Source organism: Schistocerca gregaria, chromosome 3 (assembly GCF_023897955.1).
Source record: "Schistocerca gregaria isolate iqSchGreg1 chromosome 3, iqSchGreg1.2, whole genome shotgun sequence".
In the NCBI taxonomy this organism is placed as follows: Eukaryota; Metazoa; Arthropoda; class Insecta; order Orthoptera; family Acrididae; genus Schistocerca; species Schistocerca gregaria.
In genome coordinates, this window is record NC_064922.1 from 569,004,941 (window position 1) to 569,028,851 (window position 23,911).

The 23,911-nt window shown below is 40.7% G+C and overlaps 1 protein-coding gene across 1 annotated transcript in view; it reads right to left on the reverse strand.

Moving 5' to 3' along the window:
* Positions 1-23,911, reverse strand: part of LOC126354559 (cholinesterase-like) — a 59,643-nt gene that overhangs the window by 33,002 nt on the left and 2,730 nt on the right. Inside the window, exons 3-6 of the mRNA XM_050004302.1 lie at positions 21,630-21,906; positions 14,988-15,173; positions 11,376-11,578; positions 4,876-5,026 (exon numbers count right to left, since the gene is read on the reverse strand). Of these exons, the coding sequence (XP_049860259.1) occupies positions 4,876-5,026; positions 11,376-11,578; positions 14,988-15,173; positions 21,630-21,906 (817 nt within the window). The remainder of the gene's footprint in view (positions 1-4,875; positions 5,027-11,375; positions 11,579-14,987; positions 15,174-21,629; positions 21,907-23,911) is intronic.

Genomic DNA, 23,911 nt, shown 5'->3' on the forward strand with positions numbered 1-23,911 from the left:
CACCGCATCGCTGCCTCAGGAAGCGAAACGTTTTGTACGAATATAATGTGTTCTATGATTTCAGTGTCGTGCACGCACATCGCAGGATTTTACGATCGTGGAGCACTTTGTGATGCCCAGACTAATTATAAGCTCCACTGTCTCGGTAATGAAGTAAAAAATGTAACTAAAATGTAGCTAGGATTGTGTTCACAGCATAAATCTACAAGGACCTAAGAAATATCCCGTAACTTTGTTTCTTTAACAATGTGTTTTGTGTAATTTTTTTATCCGTAAATAGGTACCCTTACGAGTTTCGTTTCCAGATGCATATAGCGACCTAAATAAAGTTCTAACGAATCATATTTTAAGTTCATCTGTGGATGCAACGTTTGGAACTGGCTGATATTGCCATCGGTGTTACTTCATTGATTGCGATAGTTATAGATGAGAATGAAACTCGTTCATCATGGCATTTTTTTTTAGTTTAGTTTACAGGAAACACTATATCAACGTTTATAACTGACTTTATTATTTCGTTAGGTTAAATATGCTCATGCGTGAATCATTGAAAATCATGGATATTGTTACTTCTCATCGCAAACGTTTTTTGAACAGTAATTTTAACTATGCGATGAGGAGGAACCGAATAACGGAAAAGCTGTAGATTGATTCTCTGCACGCACAGCAAAGAAAATATTTAGCATTCATTATTATTTTTCTGGTTTTGTATAAAATACTTACATTACAAAATCAACTTTTGTAATAAATATTAGCAAAATACTGTTGTTTTCAGTTTCAAAACGGTCAGAATCGTGGCCCTCTTTGAACTACACCATCGGCTCACTAGAGGCGCTCAGAATACATGTGGCACAAACGACATTTTTCAAGAAAATCGTCTGAATGCTCATTTGGAAAGTTAAAATGTGTTCTCTTCTGAGTAAAAAAATTACAAACGATTTCCTACATTGTGCCATACTCTGTGATGATTAATTTTAAGCGCTTATAAACAGTTTGTAACGAAATTCAGAAAAGTGTGAGGGAAATCGACGCTTATTGCCCAAAACAGAAATTTAGCTTTATTTAAATAAGTATACTAAACCGGAAGTTGTTATTTAGGTACAGGATCAGTAGTTAATTGCTATCTCATGACAGAGGTTACATATCAAATGCGTAATAGTAGCCAAGTGCAGTTCTTCTACATTCGAAATAATTTGCATACGAAGGCTATCATGGGGTGTCATTGTGATGTGATTCTCAGGTTACTAGCAAGCTATCATGAAGCACAAACGTTTCAAGGCTACCTCTACAGGTAGGCACCTATAACTGCTAGTATGAACTATTTGGCTATGCAATTACAAAGACCCTGAAAACATAATTTACAGTTTAAACACAATACAGGCACAAAACTGGATACACTATATTGCAAACAATTTCAGTTCATGTCTTGGACGTTCTGTACGGAACACAACTGAATTCGAAATATGGTGGCTAGACTAGGGTCGATTTAAGAATGAGTTCTTCCACGAAACATTCTTGTGAAGTATAGTACGTAAATTCTCAGTTCATCAGTCTCCTATTTGAAATATGAGTCTCGAATTGACATACCACTTAGCTACTTTAATATTCTTGGCTACCGGAATAAAATAATAATTCAATCCTTCCCAGTTCAGATGATGCAGTTACTGAAAGATTCAAAGAAACATTGAGTTTAATTTCAAACATATATCCGACTCATACAATTATAGCTGGTGCTCACTTTTAATGTCCGCAGCTCGTGGTCGTGCGGTAGCGTTCTCGCTTCCCGAGCCCGGGTTCCCTCGTTCGATTCCCGGCGGGGTCAGGGATTTTCTCTGCCTCGTGATGACTGGGTGTTGTGTGCTGTCCTTAGGTTAGTTACGTTTAAGTAGTTCTAAGTTCTAGGGGACTGATGACCGTAGATGTTAAGTCCCATAGTGCTCAGAGCCATTTGAACCATTTGAGCTCACTTTTAATTTACCCTCGACATGTCGGCAAAAACACATGTTTAAATCAGGAGGTATGCATAAAACATCATACGATATTGTGCTAAATGCAATCTCTGAAAATTATTTCGAGCAGTTTGTTCATGAGCCCACGTGAATGGCAAACGGTTGGGAAACACGCTTGACCTCTTAGCAACAAATAATCCTGAGCTAATAACGAGCACCAAAACGGATACGGGGATTAGTGAACACAGGGTTATCGTAGCGAGACTGAATATTATAACCCACAAATCTTCCAACAGTAAACGAAAAATATACCTATTCACAAAAGCAGAAAAGAACTCACTTGACGCCTTCCTGAGAGACAATCTACACTCCTTCCAAATTAACAATGTCAGTGTACACCAGATGTGGCTTGAATTGAAAGAAATAGTATCGGCAGCAGTTGAGAGATTAGTACCAAATAAATGACCAAGCGACGGAGTTGATCCTCCTTGGTACACGAAATGGGTCCAACACTGCTGCAGAATCAACGAAAAAACTTGCTAAATTTAAACGGACGCAGAATCATTTACAGAAGCTTGAAATTCAGCGCGGACTTCATTTCAAGATTCTTATAACAGATTCCACAACGAAACTTTGTCTTTTAAACATTACAGAAAATCCAAAGAGATTCTGATCGTATGTGAATTATGCTAAAGGGAGGACACAATCAATGCCTTCTTTCCGTGATAGCAACGGTAGTACTATAGACGACAGGGCTGACAAAGCAGAATTATTAACCACAGCTTTCCGAGATTCCTTCGCCAAATAAGATGATGTAAATATTTCAGAAATCGAAATAAGAACAGCTGTCAACATGAGTAACGTGGAAGTAGATATCCTCGGAGTAGTGAAGCAACTTAAATCACGTAAAAAAAAGAAAGTCCTCCGGCCAGAGCGTATACCAATTAGGTTCCTTTCAGAGTATGCTGATACAATAGCTCCATACTTAACAATAATATAGAACCGTTCGCTCGACGAAGGATACTTACCCAAAGAATGGAAATTTGCACAGGTCACACCAATATTTAAAAAAGGGAGCAGGAGAAATCCATTAAACTACAGGCCCATATAATTAACGTCGATATGCAGCAGGATTTTGGAACATATATCGTGGTCGAATATTATATATTACTTCGAAGCGAACGGGGAATTGTCATGAAGTCAACACGGATTTAGAAAACATAGTTCTTGTGAAACACAATTAGCTCTTTATTCACATGAAGCGCTGAGTGCTATTGACAAGGGATTTCAAATTGATTCCGGATTTCTAGATTTCCAGAAGGCTTTTTTTGCACTGTACCACACAAGCGGATTGTAGTGAAATTACGTGGTTATGGAATATCGTATCTGTTATGTGACTGGATTCGTGATTTCTTGTCAGAAACGTCACAGTTCGAAGTAATTGACGGAAAGTCATCGAGTAAAACACACGTGACTTCTGGCATTCCGCAAGATGGTGTTATAGGCTCTTTGCTGTTCCTTATCTATACAAACGATTTAGGTGACAATGTGAGCAGCAGTCTTAGGTTGCTTGCAGATGTTGCTGTCGTTTATCGACTAGTCAGGTTATCAGAAGATCAAAACAAATTGCAAAACGACTTAGAAAAGATATGTGTATGGTGCAAAGTTTGACAGTTGACCCTAAATAAAGAAAAGTGTGAGGGCAGCCACATGAGTACTAAAGGGAATCCGTTAAACTTCGTTTACACGATGAATCATTCAAATCTAAAGGCCGTAAATTCAGTTAAATACCTAGGAATTACAATTACGAACAACTTAAATTGGAATGAACACAAAGAAAATGTGGTGTGGAAGGTTAACAAAAGACTGAGTTATATTGGTAGCACACTTAGAAAATGTAACAAATCAACTAAAGAGATTACCTACACTACGCTTTTCCATCCTCTTTTAGAATAGTGCTGCGCTCTATGGGATCCATACTAGATAGGATTGACTGAGTACATCTAGAGAGTTCAGAGATAGACAGTATATTTTGTATTGTCTCGAAATAGGGGATAGAGTGTCACTGAAATGATACAGAATTTGGTATGGACATCATTAAAACAATTGCATTTTTCGTTGCGGCAGAACTCTTCTCACAATATTTCAATCACCAATTTTCTCTTTCGAAGGCGAAATATTTTATCGACGACGACCTACATAGGGAGAAATGATCATCATAATAAAACAAGGGAAATCTGAGTTCGCATAGAAAGATTTAGGTGTTCATTTTTCCACGCGCTGTACGAGACTGCAATGACAGGGAATTATTGTGTAGATGGTTCGATGATTTGCAGAGTATCCATGTAAATGCAGATATATGAACCAATAGGAAGATTTCATATTACATCAAGAGCATAATCGAGGAATCATTATACCTTAAAATGACTGATGGCTATCCCTATGGCTAAAACAGATTGTACCGAAAGTGGAGATGCTCGTTGAAACTCGAGTGCCATTCGTTACACACTAAAAATGGATTTCTGCTGCTGTCAAATAGTACCAAAAAAAATTTATTGTTGAATCAGCCACATTTAACTCAAATGTGAACATGTTACTGGATCACAGAAAAACGGAAAGAAGATACCTGCACAACATTTTCTATTACACGATGAAGTCGCCAATATCTGATGCTCTTTCGACAAAGAACTGGCAACAGGCTAGTTGTGCGTGCCACAATTCCTGTATATATGATTGGGCAACGTGGATATGAACTCTGGAGGTACTGACTATGACAATATTTAATTATATTATCAATATAGAAATCTTTATCTTTGTAGTAATATGACTCTCTGCACTGACAGACAATGTACCGCTGAGTGTTTTGTATTAGTGGTTCTAAGTCTTCTAATTTGAAGATTTATACATATATTTGGTGGATACTAACCAAGCTCTCCAGAAGTAACCCCTGTCAATACAGGCACCTGGCTGAATCGTCCGTCGAGCAGAGCCTGAATGGGAGACTCTGGAATGAAGGCGCCCTCCAATTCTGACTCTATGTTTGGAGCCCACAGCATAGATATGATCTGATTTTGCTCCTAGAAGAGGAACAGAGCATTAGTTTTCACCTTTTCTTGAAAACTGAATTCCTGGTTTGAGTAATTAGAAACTGTTATCTCGTAACATAATGTCATATTTGATCATGTCTCCTATAGCATAATAATAGTTTTCAGTAAGATCAGCATTTATTCACACATTCCTCTTAATGCTGCAGACTTCATTAACTTATTACCTAATTCATATGGACTCCACCGGATTCTATCATAAAACATGACAGAACTTTTGTATATACAACTGTGCAAAGGCGCTAAACTTAATATATAGAGATTCCAAAGTATTCTTATATACGAGGGTCGGTCAAAAAGTAATGCCTCCCATTTTTTTTCTACTTAAAAAAATTAAGTTAAGTGAAAAATTTGAATTTGGCGCCATTCCTCAAACCTTCTTCTACAATCCACTGCAGTAGTAACTTTCTGTGTCAACAGGTGGCAGCACAGCAGAAGTTTGTAAGATGGCCGACATCGATGTTCGTTTGAGACAGCGTTGTGTGATTGAATTCTTGAATGCAGAAGGTGAAACGCCCATACGCATTCATGAAAGACTGAAGAAGGTGTATGGTGTTGTGACAGTGGATGTCAGCACTGTTAGACGATGGATTCGTCGTTGTAAGGAAGCTGAAGGGCAAACACCGTTGACTGACGAAAAGCGGAGCAGCAGGCCGGTGAGTGCAGTGACTCCACACATCAAGTTGATGACATCATTCGTGGTGACCGTCGGGTGACTGCAGATGAAGTGTGTCGCATTATTTCTCTTAGTAAAGGCAGTGTGATTGGGGTACTCAAAAGTTTGTGCACGTTGGGTTCCAAGAATGTTAACCGATCAGAATAAAGAGGCAAGGAAAACAATAGCCTCCCAACACTTGCAGCGCTTCCGTTTGGAGGGAGATGAGTTTGTGAAAAAAATTGTGACCGGGGACGAAACATGGGTGCATTTTTTTGAACCCGAATCAAAGAGGCAGTCAATGGAGTGGCGTCACACAAGCTCGCCGAGGAAGAAAAAAATCAAAACTGTGCGATCGGCAGGGAAAGTTATGGCAACACTTTTCTGGGATACAGAGGGTGTGATTCTGGTTGATTTTTTGGAGCAGGGATGCACAATAAATTCTGTTCAATACGTCACAACCCTCAAAAAACTTAAAGCACGTCTTCAGCGAGTTCGCCCAACAAAATCAATGGCAGATGTTCTTCTTTTGCATGACAATGCAAGACCACACACCAGTCGTCACACCTCTGACGAGATTGTCAAAATTGGATGGGAAGTTTTGCCTCATCCCCCATACAGCCCTGACCTGGCACTATCAGACTTCCATCTGTTCGGGCCACTAAAAGAAGCTCATCGTGGGATTCATTTTGAAGATGAGGAGGCCGTCAAAACATCCGTGCGTCAATGGCTTAGGAAGCAGAGCTGTGATTTTTACCGTGCTGGGATACATGCCCTTCTTCAAAGATGGACCAAAACTGTAGAGATGGGCGGAGATTACATTGAAAAATGACAAAATGATCCTCAATGTTGTGGTTTTCAACCTATGTAATTGCATTTAAATTTCCTGACAATTAAACGTAGAAAAAAAAATAGGAGGCATTACTTTTTGACTGACCCTCGTAATATGTCCATATAAAATTATTTTGGACAGTAATAAAAATATTTGTGCCTTTAATAGAAAATTTCTTGTAAGTATTCGAACTAAGCCATACTATCAACTCGTTCCTGACCCAACACCCATCTGCCATATTCTCCATTACTATTATGGTTTCCTGGTTCTATGTCAAGTGACTGAGAAAATGATGTAAATCTCTAATAAAACAGGTTTACTTGATGGATATAACTACGGTAATAGAGTAGTTAAATATTTATCAAATCTTTGTGACAAGAGGGATGATCTAAACTTATAACTAGATAACTACATTTTACTTTGTATTGTATTGTACTGTATGGAACTGGGGACCTAGAAATGACGGCGAGGCTTAGTCTCCGCCGTACCCCTCAGTTTTACACCACCTCACAGCAGGTTACAGCAGTCCACTCACCCCATTGCCTCCCACACTGAACCCAGGATTATACTGCGGTTCGGCCCCCAGTGGACCACCCCGGGAACGTCTCACACCAGACGACTGGAACCCCAATGTTCACATGGTAAAGTAATGACGATGTATGCGTACGCGGAGAAAGTGTTTGCGCAGCAACCGCCGACATAGTGCAGCTGAGGCGGAGTAAGGGGAGCCAGCACACATTCATCGAGGCAGATGTAAAACCGCCTCAAAAACCATCCACAGACTGTCCGGCACACCAGACCTCGACGCTAATCCGGATTCGTGCCGGGGACCGGCATGCCTAACCGCCCGGAAGGCAAGTGCGTGTTCCTGGGACATAATGGTTTCGGAAGGGGTGAAGTTGCCCTTTGGGGTGAAGTTGCCAAAATGTTCACAACACATATCATGTTAAGTAACTACAAACTGGTTATGAAAAAAAAATCGCAACACAAAAAAATAAATAACGTAGAGTGACGAAATTTTGGGAATGCATTTGTGCAGGCAACATATTTAGGTGATTAACATTATACAGGTGATTCAGGGGCGAAATAAGCCATTGCAAATGTGAAATGCTGGTACATCAATAGCCGGTGTAAACCACAGAACGTTAATGCAAGCATCCAAACATACATTCATTGTGTTGTGCAGGTGCCAGATATCAGTTTGTGGGATGGAGTTCCCTGCCTGTGGCTCTTTGTCGGTCAATAGACGGACGGTTATTCCTGCTTGTGAGTGACGTTAGAGTTGTCGTCCGATGATATCCCATACGTGCTCGATTGGAGACAGAGTCGGTGAATGAGTAGCCCTTGGCACTCTTTAGAGCATATTGGGTTGCAAAAGCAGTATGTGGATGACCGTGATAGTGTTGGAAAACATTCGTTGAAATGCTGTTCATGATGGCAGCACAACAGGTCGAATCATCAGATTGAAGTACAAATTTGCGGCCAGGATGCGTGGAATAACTGCAAGAGTGCCCGTGCTGTCATTCGAAATCGCACCCCAGACCATAAGTCGACGTGGAGTAACACACAAACAGGTTAGTTGCAGGTTCTCACTTGACCTCCTCCTGCCCAAACGTCGGCCACCACGCCACCGACAGAGAATCAGTTTTCATCGTAAAATACAATAGACCTCCACCCTGCAATGTACTGAACTCTTTCTTGACACAGCTGAACTATCAAATGACAGTGGTTTTTTTATCAGTGGAATGCACGCTATAGGATATCTGGCACGGAGACATTCTTAAAGTAACCGATTTTGGAACAGTTCGTTGTGTCCCTGTGGTGCGAACTGCTGGTCAGGTTGCTGCTGCAGATACAGTGCTATGTGACAGAGCCACTGCCGAACGCGACGGCCTTCTCTCTTGGTAGTATCATGTTGCAGTCCCGAGCCTGTCTTTTTGCGACCGTACATTCTCACGACGACCGCTGCCAGCTACATTCCAGCCAAGTCTTTCTGCAGTATCGCAGAAGGAACATCCAACTTCCCGTAGCCCTATTACACGACCTCGTTTGAATTCAGTGAGGTGATGATAATGACACCTTTGTCATCTTAAAGGCATTCTTGAGTAACGTCAACTCACGGCGTCCAATACCAAAGGTGATTAATACTGATGACCCTCAGAGCGCATGTTTAAAGCAAACCTAATTTGCATCCTCGTAAAGGCGCTACGAGCGCCAGTCTTATGCGACTGGCGCGAAATTGGAATGAGAATTTTCCAGTTGCAGAGACATGCCTCCCAAAATTTGTTTATGTCACACAACTCTTACTTGGTACCTTGTGGTTACTATTTCTTTCCGTCACTGTAATTTAGTTATTAAAATTAATCCAAAGTTTGACTGATGCTGCTTTAATTCGCTTGAATCAAATTCTGAAGTGATACAATTTCTTTAGATATACTTTGTTTGTATCACCGAACTATGGAGGAAGAGTAATCTTTGTTTCTTAAAGCAGTCACCCTGTAAACACGACGTCAAGAAATTAAATTATGAAGTACTAAAAATCCTTGACGTTACATTAATGTCCACAAAAATTTTGAAATGATGCCGAAGTTCATATAATTTCCATATTTTATGCAGTTGAGTTGGTCCTTTACGACATAAGAATTAACTTTTGTAGGTGACATGAAAGAGATACGGCGGTTATTCACTAAGTACATAACTAAAGACTCTGTATGCCAGATTGCGGGCAGCAGGAGGGGCGCAGTCCACCCTCTTGCCCCGACTGCAGACGCCTATATTCACTCACAATGAAACAGATGGAGTGAAATACGTTATGAGAAAGACTTTGAATTACTTCTAAAATGGAGCCAAATGCCCTGTATGATGCAATAATTGTTATTTGTTCGTACCACGTTTGCATAACACAAATATTAAATAAGATTTTTCAAACTGGTTGCCAGAGCCACAAATTTATTCAAAAACATTTTCTCTATACAATCGCTGTCATTAGTATCACAGCACTATCTGAATTCGGCACAATTTTAGATGGCACAATACCGAAATCTGCTGATCGTGTATTAAGAATGGCAGTTGTTTGCATCATGTCGAAAATGGAACTGTTTTTAAAATCAGTATTAAATTAGAAATTCTGGATGAAACGTTTCGTCTCTTACCTTACTAGTTTACATGACTTTCAATATACTTCTGTAACATTCCACATCAGTCGCCTAGCATCTCTTCGCCACCGGTTTTTCCGCAAACCATTATTCACATCCATATAGTGATGGGATACAAACTTGCGATCTCTGAAGCCGTTAATTCTTCTCAACATGGCCCGTGTTTGATATTAGAAGTTTGTCTTCGCTAGTGAGCTCGTTACATATATTCCATATATTTTCACTCACTATACGCTGTTTTCCATAAAAGGCAGCACAATTCCTTCAGTTCGTCATCCACACTTTTGTTTTCAAGTTTGTTATAAATCTAATTTCTGGGGCTCCTAAATATTTTTAATTTCCTTTGGTTCATTCACAGTCGATATTCTGTGCTCAGTAAACTGTTCATCCATTCGATGGGTCCTGTAATTCTCCTCTACAAACACTCAGGATAGAAAATTAAATTGTCAGAGCCTTTAACATTTTCGTTTAACAGGAATTCTGAATTTTTTTCTTGTGGTCGGATTTACCATATTCGTGATATAGTATCGGTTGGAACAGAGCCAATACACTTTAATAACTATTTTTTACTTTTTTCGTTAAAAAATTGCTACCATAGACTAAAACATTATTTTTCTACTCATATATAGACCTAATTTATCAAGTAAAGTGCAAGGGTCTGCTGTGTCAGTCATTCCCACCAGTACATTCGTTAAGACTATTACTTTCATGCATTCTGTGCAGGAGTATTTTGCTGGTAGCGTCCCGGAAATAATTTGTGGCGAATTACGACGCTTATCATAGTTGGATGAACAGACACTCCTGAGAAAATAAGGTATGCATCTTATAGTCAGCAAGTGCAATCTCCTTCATGATCTCAGTATAAGACTGCAGCGTTAATTTCAAATTAGTATGGTAGAATATCACGTGGTAAACGGCGTGGTTGTCCTAAATCCTTAGCTTATATGGTGATATGAAATATAATGCTTCTTTTTCATTTGTCTGTCAGCATGTAGTGTGGTGACAGGCTCTCCAGTATCTCTCTTAAATATAATGCAATGAGTATACAGAAATACTTCTGATATAGTGTACAGGTATACTTTGCGAGCAGCACCGCAGATCTCGCTTTGAGTAACTTCGTGATTATGTACCTTTGGAATGGTGGAGCTCGTTCTCATTAGACGATAAACTGTTTGCAGTTAGTCTGTTTTTCTTTTGGGATCTCATGTTATGGGTATCCAGATCTCCAGATCTTTAGATACTGACAATCACCTATAATACTTTGACTAAAACCACGTATTTTGTTCGCATCACTACATTTCACCATGGGAATGTCTCTATGAGACACTGAAACTGTAGCTTTCGGTACCCAGTAATGTGGCGGGGTTGGAAAATGCGCAATATTGTTGACATCAAAGAGTTCTTGCCGTTATGAGCAAAACCACCTTGCACCTCATAATTGCTGTTTTCAATTTTAGGCGGCAGATATTATTGCTACTGCATGCTACAAGAATTCTGATTTTGTGTGACTGTTCTGCCCTTGCACTTTTATAAGCCTCAGGTAGTGAAATGTACTTTCTTTGAGGTCTGCCTTGTGAAGGGATTTATAGAGGCCAGTGTAGGATAATGACCTATGATATCATCAACGTCTACAGAATGAAAATGACAAACTAAAAAATAAAATTCTTGTGACTCGCGTACCTCATCTGTCAGTATGAGTGAACTGTCCACTAGTAGGTCTGTAGCGTTCACAGATCGGAGGAAGGAGATGAGCTGCTGAGAGTCGTCTGTTTCAAAGCCGAGGGCGGCTCCCAGACGGAATGCACGTTGCCGTGCCGCTGTCGCCTGCAGTATAGGCCGGGCGATGAAGTTGCCGCTCTCAATGATGAGTCGCGAAAACAAACCTGTGAACTCATGCAATACAAACTTGGGAAAGGTGAAAATGAAGAAAGAGATAACTTGTACACTAGGTTTACTTAAGCTAGAAAAGCGTTGTTAAAAAGGTAAGGATTTGAGTAGATGCCATTGAAATGTCGCTATGCAGACACTATCTACTTTTGAAATACCTTTTTTATATTTATTGGAACAGAAGAAAATATACTACACTCTTAGACACCAAACCAGTCACTGATTTCTCACAAGAACCGATGATAACGCACCAAATGTAAAGCGCAATGCACTCATGTAACACAAATATTTTATCTTTCGATGTGCCGGGCCGGATTCAACTATGAGAAGTCTACTGAGTAAAGGCGTTATTTGGTGCTCTCTCGCGTTACTTGTATTATGCGTACCAAACTCTTGCCGATTTTTCAGTTTTGTTACGTGGTAAGCTCTAACTATGCAACTTCCATTTGGTCTGTCTGCGTGTGTACCTTCTCGTGGTTCACGCTGTGTATCATTTAAACAAATTGTACCGTGTTCAGGACACGACCGTTTCAATTTTTTTATTGATACAGGTCGCCTTGGAAAAGCCACTAACTCCTAACGACATTTGGCGATTACTCTTTCTTTGCCTCATCTCGCACTTCGGAAAAATACCGACACACTGATGGGCATAAATATGTAGGTGTTATTTGTGCGTGGTTCTTGTAAGGCATTATCGTTATTCCTAAAGTACTACACAGTACTAAGAAATTCACTGTGTGTACTCCAATCCAAGGAAATCGCTCATCATTTCGCAGTTACACAACTATACGCGTATTTTATCACATTGAAGCACAAATAATTTTATTTCCTCTGTCCCGAATAACATTTCAAAAACTTTATTTTTACAGTTTATATATCTTGAACATCTAGCCAATTATTGCTGTCACGGGGAGTTTGAATCCGCGTCCAACTATCTATATTTATGTAATTTCCCTATACCTTAGAAAGCAATTTGCGGGAATGTTCCTCTCAAAATGAAATGGCCGATTTTATCCACGTCCTCCATAATTTTCCGTTCCGCCTCAAATTCCACTTTACTTGACTAAGCATGAAATCCCCATTTCCTTCTTTCCAATTTCATTGCTGCATTTCGTGTACGGAAAGTACCAAGTACGGGTGTCTGGGGAACTTATATGTTGATATTAGATGGAAAATTGACGCTGTTTTCGTGAAACACTGATGAGGAAATTTGAGGAACTAGTAATCGAGGAACTAACTACGTTGATGCCACCATTGTACTCTTCGTGTACGAACAGGGTGACAGAGATTAGTGAGCGTATAGTGACATTTAGGACTTTATTTTTCCCTCTATAAGTACTAGAATTGGTAATCGAATAGAATCCGACGGAAAACTGATCATGCTGGAATGAAGTACTCTTAGCCATTCACTCAGTAGAGCCTTACAAAGTGTCGTCAGTGTTCTGAACGTGTAGATGCGGCCTGCCTTGAATTCGTCGAATTCATCTCCTGTGCCTACCTCTTCATCCTTACGGCGCTCAGTCCGGAACCGCGTGACTGCTACGGTCGCAAGGTTCGAATCCTGCCTCAGGCATGGATGTGTTTGATGTCCGTAGGTTAGTTAGGTTTAAGTAGTTCTACGTTCTAGGGGACTGATGACCACAGATGTTAAGTCCCATAGTGCTCAGAGCCATTTGAACCATTGGAACCTCTTCATCTCATAGTAACATTAGCACACAACGTCCATTTTCTGTTGGATATACTCCAATCTGTGCATTTCCCTACGGTTTTTACGCACTGCAGCTCCCCCAACTACCACGGAAGCTGTTCATTGAAGTCTTAAAACATATCCTGTCAACCTTTCCCTTGTTCTTCTCCACATTTTCCATATGATCCTCTGGTCACCAATGTACGACGGTTGTACAGAAAATAATGCACTGGTTTTTTTCTCATCCGAAAACAATGTTGCGAATGCGAAACGTTACGTATGTATTATCTGAAGTGTGCTGGTGTAGCTACAAGACAGTTTGAAAATGACGTCTGTATGTGTTGTACGCTACAACCAACGTGCGTTCATTGAACTTCTCACTGCAGAGAAACAAACTGTGGGGAATATTCACAAATGCTTGTGCAAAGTCTGTGGAGCATATGCTGTCGAAAGAAGTATAGTCGCTGGACACGGAGTGTGGGATTACCCTATAACTGAGCGTTTAATAGTTATCAACTGTCTGTGCTATCTTCTTATGCATAAAAGAACCCTACTCTCGATACATTCTATCTTACTTGTGATATTACGCTATATTTGTCTAACCAGGAATCATGTTCATTCCATTTCAACTCACTGACCCCTTAAAACTAGACTGAGACTTTAACTTCCCCTTTTTGCATTTTCTAGCTTCTTATGACATTCCACGGGATGACTCGTAGAATGTTACAATTTAGTTGATACTTTTAATTTTTTTCTCATGGGCATCCGTGCCCGCTACGGCCACCCGATCAACGGGACCAGTCGGGAGTCTTTTACCATGTCATCCTGACACTTTCCAGTTACAAGTCACGTGACCTGTGGATACATATTGTTTGTGTTTTAATGCAGCAGTTTCCATTGCCTTCTCCGTCCTCTTGCCCTGATAATGGTTGACTTTTCCGCCTTTTAGGTGCAGCATCCCACTCCAACGGAAGAGCCTCTCCACCCCAGACCCTCTGTCTGCTCCACTGCCATCTTTCACAACTCTACTGGCGCAACGAGGGTTATTTCTTCGGCCGATATTGCTGATTTTTATTCAAAATTTAAGCAGTGGCTGGAGTCGAACATGCGGCAAAGGACTTTTGGAGTACTGGGAAAAGACGCTAACACTATACTACATATGTTCAAGTAAATGCGGAAGTTTCTCTGTAATGTGCAACAGTTATTTAAAGAGTTATTTAAGAAAATCAGCTTCTACAAAAATTTCTCACTTCATGATGGCATGAACATAAGTTCGAGATGGAAAATTAATGTACAGGGAGGACAGCCTGTTACAAAATTTTTACGATAAATGGATACCACCAGCTATTGGTGCACAGATCAGTGGCTGACCTTAAACTTGACTTCCCCAAATAATTTTAGGCAAGTACTGAGATGGTGGTTTCTAAAGAACTAGATCGACCTCCGTGCGCATCCTTTACGTAAATTTCGTTGTTAATGACCTCATCGTCGTGCAATAATAAACGGAGATCTCCCTTTTCAACTTCAAACAAAAAAATTTGGATTATATTATCCAAATAGATGTCAATGTTTCTCATTTCATAAACAGTTCGTAAGAATCCCGTTTGTTAGTCATTCAAATCTGATCCCCGCTGTTAGACGATTGTTTACGGTATTTTTTAAACAATGAGTTCTATAGAAGAAAAAATATAAGCGACTAACGAGATGGAAATACTGACCTGAGGACATTGGCGACACGAAGTGAAGCGAGACAGAAGAACCACCGGCACTCTGCCCTTGAAGAGTTACTTGCTGAGGGTCGCCGCCGAAGCTGGCGATGTTTCTCTGCACCCAGGAGAGCGCCAACTGCTGGTCCTTGAGACCCGCGTTTCCAGGTGCCACTGAATCGCCCGTACTCAGAAAACCTGTGTAACAGTGCTGATATTTAACAACACAGCTACTTATTTACTACTTAAGGCTGATGGTCAATACATAAAACACTTTTATTCAATTCATCATCTCCACAAATTACTTTCTGTTGCACTGCATTGTCTTCGAAGATGATTTAGTGGCATAGCACGTGTAGAACTTGATCAAGTAGTATTTAGATAACACAGTCGCTAACCACAGTATTTACGTTAAGGGACGAGTTTAGTAAGTCTATAGACTAGTGTACCACTCATAAGCAAGCACGTAACTCAGGCTTGCTTCTTGTGTCAACAAATCGACTTGAAGCCCATTTGTCAACTGTCTGCCGCTGTTGCTGTTGTGAGCTACTCATCCTTTCGCAATGCATGTAACAGTAGAGATGGAGCAGCAAACGACTGTTCTGAACGTGTCAAGCCCCCACGACCTGTCTTCGCGAACATTATAAAAGTAAGTACAAGAAACTGGAAATGTAAAGAATTATTGGCTTGGTGTAAAAGTTCGTAGCGTTTTTCCATAAGTTTAATAAATAAAACAGATACATATAACACAGACTTAAGCTATCAATTATACACTCTCATTCACTATTTACAACAGTCAGCCAGTGTTGGTGTAACTTTTCGATTTCGTGATTGTATAAATCACGTGGTTTTGAGGCGAAGGACTTGTCGAGCCAAATTCGAAGCACATTTTTATCCGAAAAGGAATTTCCTTCTCGGTTGTTCGAAAAAGAGCGGCAAAGGTGAAAATGAGCGCACAAGGTCGGGTGAATAAGGCAGCTGTGGAATGACTTTCCAAACCAACTCCTGTATAATGTGTTTTGTCAGTCTATCAGAATGTAGGCGACCATTATCGTACAGTAGCATCACTTCCTACAGTTTTCCTGCTCGTTGTTCTTGGATTTCGTCTGCAGTAAATGTAAACATTGCGGTTGTACCGCGTGGAACCAATTCGCAGTACACCGCACCGTCGCTGTTGTACCAGATGCGTAAATTTGTCTTTTGTGGATGTGCACAAGTTTTTGTACAGAGAGTTGCTGCTTTTTTGGGTTCAGCCATTCCTTTCTTTTGTTTACGTTAGCATAAACACACCACTTCAAGTCGCCAATAACAAAATGGATAGGAATGGTCGGTGTTTTTCACGAAGATATGACGACTAGCAAGCAGAGATGCTCATGCAGCCTCTCTAATTTTTGTAATTTGGCTTAGAGCATGAGGTACCCATGCATCCGATTTTTCAACCTTCCAGACTGCATAGAAATGTCGCATGATGGTGGAATGATCAGAGATGATTTAGCTGTTCTCCAGAACGCTGACGTGGACCATCATGGATTAATGCGTTTAAACTGTCTTCATCAAACTCCTAACGTCTTCCTGAACGTGAGGAGTCTCTAATGTCAGAACGGTTCTAATTAAAACGCGAAAACCGTTTTATTTCTGTGCAATGTCGAGTACGTTGTCCTCAAACACAGCGCAAATATTTCTGGCTGCCTCTGCTGCTGTCACCCTTCTATTGAACTCAGGCAAAAGAATGCGTCGGAAAGGTTCCGATTTCTCCACTTGGTACTTGATTTCCTAGCGTCCACGACTTATTATTTCCACATGAGAAAATGACAATATGACAAAGAGCAACGGTGAACAACAAATAAAAATGATAATCGATAAATAAACCCATACCAGCTTGAGTCCCAAGATGCAAAACAAAAATCCTACGAACTTATGTACCAGTATAATAAATAAGCTGACAAAATTAAAACCGGTCCAAATTCTTGTAATGGTGTGTAAGAAAACTGAAAAATAAGCTGGCATTTTTATAAAATATCTTGTTTTCGGATTATGTGTTTTACAAACCAATACCGAATCAGTCTTCGTAATACGCATAATTGGTAACTTGAAAATGCGTGCTGACTCAGAGATGTGGGGAGTCAACGATGTTGGTTCGGCTACATATGATGCGAACTTTCCAAGGTTCCTTTTTCTATTAATGAGATTCTAAACAGCAACTTTTCCATAAAAATATGCTACCGAATTTACTGGAGGGCCGGGCACAAAATGTAACATATTCCATGTGGAGCTAACATCGTCGATATCTAGCCCATTATGCACAGGTAATTTCAGGACTTCTTAACACGGCATTTGGAGATCATTGGATCGATCGTTCGGGAAAAAAGTGCTCTGCACACTCAGCAGACCTACCTCGTATTATCTTTCAGGAGAACCTAAACAAGACATAATCAAAAAAGTATCGAGGCGACAGAAGAAATGAAATTCTGTATGAAAAGCTTCAGTGCTACGGTATGTAATAATGGAATTTACACACAACGTACCAAAACCCAAGGTCCAGATTTTGAGCACTTCTTACCAGTATGACACAGCAATTATCAGACGAAGTATGCTTACATTAGGTGCAGAAGGGAAATCCCTTGTCGGATCTCTTCTCCTGGCGACGTGACAGTAGTTTGCGGCACGGTTATGTACCTACTGTTAGATCGTGCTCCACACATGTTACGTTTCTAAGGTCGTCTTCGAAGCCTTTTTGCAAAAGTGAAAAATAGAAGTCGTCCAAAACTCGTAGTGTGGTCTTGTGCACCACTGAGAAGAATGGTAATGAGGAAATGTGGGAATAAATTAGAGGTATGGTTAGATCCAATATTTGCCTTACAACCAAAGATAATCTCTCGTAAAATCTGCTTGCTACTGGTGGACACGAACAAATTTTAGTACGCTTCTGGGACATTTTATATGGGGAAATTACATAACCGGTTCCAGCCAGCAAAATATAAACTAATACGAGGGTAATCCCAAAAGTAAAGTCGCCTATTTTTTTATAAGTACATAGACCTGTTTATTTATACAATGGTTTACATCAGATTATAGCTTGAACATAATCACCATTTCTGTTGATGCATTTTTATAGACGCTGTGGCAGTTTTTGTATGCCCATGTCATCATACCAGCTGGCCGCCATGCTGTTCAGAATGTTATGAACCTCTTCTTTCACCTCGTTGTCGGAGCTGAATCTCTGGGATCACAATTAAGGCTGGCAGGTACTGTGAGACTCAAACGGGAATTCAGAATCGGAGAAATGTTGAGCAAGGGCGTACACATTCTCCATGACAACGTTCGCCCACACATCGTTCAGCAAACCGTTGGTCTCCTACAACAGTTTCAGTGGAGCATAATCCCCCACCCACCCTTTAGTCCTGACTTGGCGCCCAATAACTATCACCTGTTCCCTATATTAAAGGAACATTTGGCCGGAAAGCGATTCAGTTCCGATGACGAGGTGAAAGAAGTTCATAACTTTCTGAACAGCATGGTGTTGAGTTGCTATGAAAACTGCCACAGCGTCTACAAAAATGCATCGACAGAAATAGTATGTCGAAAAATAGCTAAATGTTCAGGGGTATGACATGGGCATACAAAAACTGCCACAGCGTCTACAAAAATCCATCGACAGAAATGGTGATTATGTCGAAAAATAAATAAATGTTCAAGCTGTAAACTGATGTAAGCCATTGTATGAAAATAAATAGGTCTGTGTACTTATAAAGAAATAGGAGACCTTACTTTTGGAATTACCCTCGTACTAGTTGTTGTAGTAATTAATTTAACGTAATACTCTGAAATCTCTTTGTGAGGAAGACAAGTATTTAAGCAATAAAGTGCAGCAGCGAAGATATTTCAGTGTTGAAGTAGACAGTGAAAATACGTACTATTTACTAGCTTCAATGCACATAAAATTACTGAAATCGACAAAGCACTATCGAGGACGTGTTTGGTTAACTGATGTAATCAGTAGACGAAACAGTTGTTAAGAACTTAATACCAAAATATGGCAACAGCTTACATGGAAGAAAGTAGTTTGACACTGTCGCAGTGTTTAGTACAAAATTGTCTTACGTTGTCTGCAGCCTCTCACAGCCTAGATACGCTCAATATAAGGAAAGAAGCGGGAGTCTGTGGTAAAGGGCGATAATTTTGCTGAATGGTCATCCCTTGCAAGTTTTTCATCTAGTGTAAAATAAAAATAAACTGATGGTTTATGTGAACACAACAATGTGCTTGCTCCTACAGACTGCAGAAAGGTTTGATAGAGTTCAAAATAAAACTTGTTATAAAATCAGTCTAACTGATTGCTTCATATGATATGTGCCATAATGTGCATTCCTAGAGTCGTTTCTCACAAACACATTTTTCAGTCAGAGGTGGTTCAGCAGCGTGTAGGCAGAATTCAGCCCCACACAAATACACTATGTGATCAAAAGTATCCGGACACTCCCAAAAATATACGTTTTTCATATAGGTTCAATGAACTGCCACCTACTACCAAGTGCTCCATATCAGCGACCTCAGTGGTCATCAGCAATCGTGAGAGAGCAGAATGGGGCGCTCCGCGAAACTAACAGACATCGAACGTGGACAGATGGCTGGGTGTCACTTGTGTCAGATATATGTACGCGAGATTTCCACACTCCTAAACATACCTGGGTCCACTGTTTCTGATGTGATAGGGAAGTGGAAAGCGTACAGGCTGACCTCATGTCTTGACTGTCTGAGACCGTAGACAGTTGGTGAGGGTTGTAATGTGTAATAGGCACACATTTATCCAGACCATCACACAGGAATTCCAAACTGCATCAGGATCCACTGCAGGCAGTATGACAGTAATGCGGGAGGTGAAAAAATTTGGGATTTTATGGTCAAGCGGCTGCTCATAAGCCACACATCACCCCGGGTAAATGCTAAACGACGCCTAGCTTGGCATAAGGAGCGTAAACATTCTACGATCGAACAGTGGAAAAACGTTGCTTGGAGTGACGGATCACGGCACACAATGTGAAGATCCGATGGCGGGATGTGGGTATCGTGAATGCCCGGTGAACGTCATCTGCCAGCGTGTGTAGTGCCAACATTAAAATTCGGAGGCAGTGGTGTTATGGGGTGGTTTTGTTTTTCATGGTGGTTTTGTTTTTCATGCAAGCGGCTTGCACCCCTTGTTGTTTTGCGTGGCACTATCACAGCACAGACCTACACTGAGCCTTAAGCACCTTCTTCTTCCCACTGTTATAGAGCAATTCGGGAATGGCGATTGCATATTCCAACACGATGGAGCCCCTGTTCATAATGCACGGGCTGTGGTGGAGTGGTTACACGACAATAACATCCCTGTAATGGACTGCCCTGCACGGAGTCCTCACCTGAATTCTATAGAACACCTTTGGGACATTTTGGAACGTCGACTTCGCGCCAGGCACCACAGACCGACAATGATGCCTCTCCTTAGTGCAGCACTCCTTGAAGAATGGGCTACCATTCCCCAAGATACCTTCCAGCATCTGGCTGAACGTATGCCTGCAAGAGTGGAAGCTGTCATCAAGACTAAGTTTGGGCCAACACCATACTGAATTCCAGCATTACCTGAGGAGGACGCCACGAACTTGTAAGTTATTTTCAGCCAGGTGTCCGTTTACTTTTGATCACGTAGTGGATCATGATTTGTGAAAACTCACCACATTACCACTGAGAGGTGGTACTTCATGATACGTGTCGTTTAACCAGCCTTATGTCGTTAAAAATGTTCACTGTAGCACGCAAAAAGAAATAGTAGTTTCACTGTTATATCAGCAAGCAAATGGTTTCGAGTGATAGTTGCGGATGAAAATACGCAATGCCTTACCTACCATTTTTCTCAGAACGTTCTTTAGATATTATCATTAATTATCGAACACTTCCACACGTTTTGGGACACAGTGAATATTCCGTGTGAATGGGAAATTAGGAATACAAGTTACATCATATATGTGACGAAATGGAACGAATTTGTGAAACACTGCAGTTACACAGTCAACCTTATGAATGAGAATAGCGAAGAATGTTTGGTGGAGCGAAGATGTTGATGGTGGTGATGATGATGATGATGATGATAGTGGAGAGACGAAGAGGAATATGAGTTGGAAGAAGAGGAAATCAGTTAGTAGAATTTACAAAGAAACTAAAACTAAAGTACCTAAGATGGTTCAAATGGCTCTGGGCACTATGGGACTTAACAATTTAGGTCATCAGTCCCGTAGAACGTAGAACTACTTAAACCTAACTAACCTAAGGACATCACACACATCCATGCCCGAGGCAGGATTCGAACCGGCGACCGTAGCAGTCCCGCGGTTCCGGACTGCAGCGCCTAGAACCGCATGACCACCGCGGCCGGCAAACTACCAAACAGAAAATTTCAGGGTCTAGAGGAAATAATACCTAATGGAAGATAAAAAATGAAGCACTAGTCAGAAAGATGAAAAGTGAAGTAGGAAATATCATCCAGGTGGGAAACTAGAGATAAAAAGCTAGAAGAAATGCACACTAAAACTGAAAAACACAGGTATAAGGAAGCAAAAAAGACATTGAGAATCCATGTGAGAGGTGAAGAGCGTTATGGACACGGACAGATGAACGTACCTATCGCCCCTAGGCGGTAGTTGATGGTGACCAGTATGACGCCATAGGAAATGAGAAAGTCCGGACCATGCTCCTCGTCTGAGCCACTGCCGACGACGAACCCTCCGCCGTGCACCCAGAACATGACGGGCAGCCCGGCACCCTCCTCTGGGACGCCAGGCACGTACACGTTCAGGTAGAGGCAGTCCTCCGAGCCGGTGCCGTCCGACTGCACGCAGTCGCTGCCGTACTCTGTGGCTTCACGGACTCCTTCCCAACTGGTAGCCGGTTGCGGCGCCTGTTGCCATGAACCAGCGTTTTCAATATGAAACAAATCTAAAGTCTTTCACGATCCAGAAAATTAAAGACAAGGTTTTCGCTTTGACACAAAGTTCAATGCCTAGCGACGCTACATTTTGATGTTTATGTGTTTTGTTTATATACCGGGTGATCAAAAAGTCAGTATAAATTTGAAAACTCAATAAATCACAGAATAATGTAGATAGAGAAGTACAAATTGACACATATGCTTGGAATAATATGGGGTTTTATTAGAACCAAAAACATACAAACGTTCAAAAAATGCGCGACAGATGGCGCTTCATCTGATCATAATAGCAATAATTAGCATAACAAAGTAAGACAAAGCAAAGGTGATGTCATCTACAGGAAATGCTCAATATGTCCACCATCATTCCTCAACAATAGCTGTAGTCGAGGAATAATGCTGTGAACAGCACTGTAAAGCATGTCCAGAGTTATGGTGAGGCATTGGCGTCGGATGATGTCTTTCAGCATCTCTAGAGATGTCTGTCGCCTGAACTCACGATCATCACCAAACGACGCCCGCAGGAGATCTTTCACGCGTCTAGCAACACTTTTTGTTTTGTTTCTAATAAAACACCATGTCATTCCAAGCATGTGTGTCAATTTTTACCTCTCTGTCTACTTTACTCTGTGGTTTATTAAGTTTTCAAATTCATACTGTCATTTTGATCACCCGATATGTATCCTGCAACTATCTAGCAGTCTCTTGTGTTGATATTCATGTGGAAGCAATTAGATTTATATGGAAACGTAGACCCTTTGTCACACTGTTGTTGAGCTATTAAAGGGTATGAAAAGAGTTTCCTATGAATGAAATATTCATAAAACCGCAAAAACGTCACAAAAGGTGAGTCTACGTGATTGCATATGTTATATTTCTAGTGAAACTGATTCATTTTCTAAATAGTACACTCATTTGAGCAACATTGATTATAGAAACGTCGTGTTTTCGGAAAGCTAACAGAATTTATGATCCCATTTTGATTACAGCATTTAACTACTTAACTACTCAGCTTCTTCTGATGCTTTCGATATTGATGTTATATGTATATATTGCTTGGACGTAGGAGAAACTTTTCTGATACATCGTCTGTGTAACTTCTACACTCATAGCACAGTTCAACTGTGGTCGCCGGGTAAGTCCTTCAGAGCGCATTCGTATTTTGTCTGCCTTCGTCGTTTTTCCGTGAAACCTTATCTCAGTATTGTTTGGCTCCGACAGGTGAGATGACCAGAAGAACTTGATAAGCTTTGCCGAATATCAGTCACTGCTTGGATTAAAATCTCCGCCTATAATTATATAGATTTTTGCAGTCTTTATTACGATCCAATTCTTACCCATTCTTTCCTAGGTATCCGGAGCCTGCACGATGATCCTGGTCATTCTTTTCGTGAGTGAAGGCGGTGCTGAGCCACAGCTGATTGCCTTGGCAGTTTCAATTAGGTGTGTTTCTGATTATCCTTCAACCTTTCTTTGCCTACGTCGCCAACTACATCTACATACATGCTCTGCAAACCACACAATTTGCAAATCATACAACAGGCAAATCAAAATGAGCAGCAGGCGTCGTAAATCGAGCATGGTGCAACAACAACAAAACCTAGCAGCAGGCCTACCTGAAGAAGTTCCCCAAAAACTGTGTTTCTGATGCAGTCATCAACTGCAAGCCGAAAAACATACGATCAGTCAATCTCCCCGAAGAAGTTTAATATCGTAATATTAGATGTACTGCTTGTTTCGCAAATACTATGGCGTTTATGATACAGTGGGAAGTAGTTTTAAATAAAATGTCTTTTATTATACCCCGTTGCCACCGCCTAGTCAGTTGTAAGTATTTTGTAAAACTAATATTTGTGCTGGTCCAAAATTTGACAGGCGTCTAAATGTTCTACTTCGCTGTTTAACATTCGGATAGATGAAGGCGTGAGCCGAAAACTGCATCGTGTTTAGATGATACAGATGACAGGGTGATACT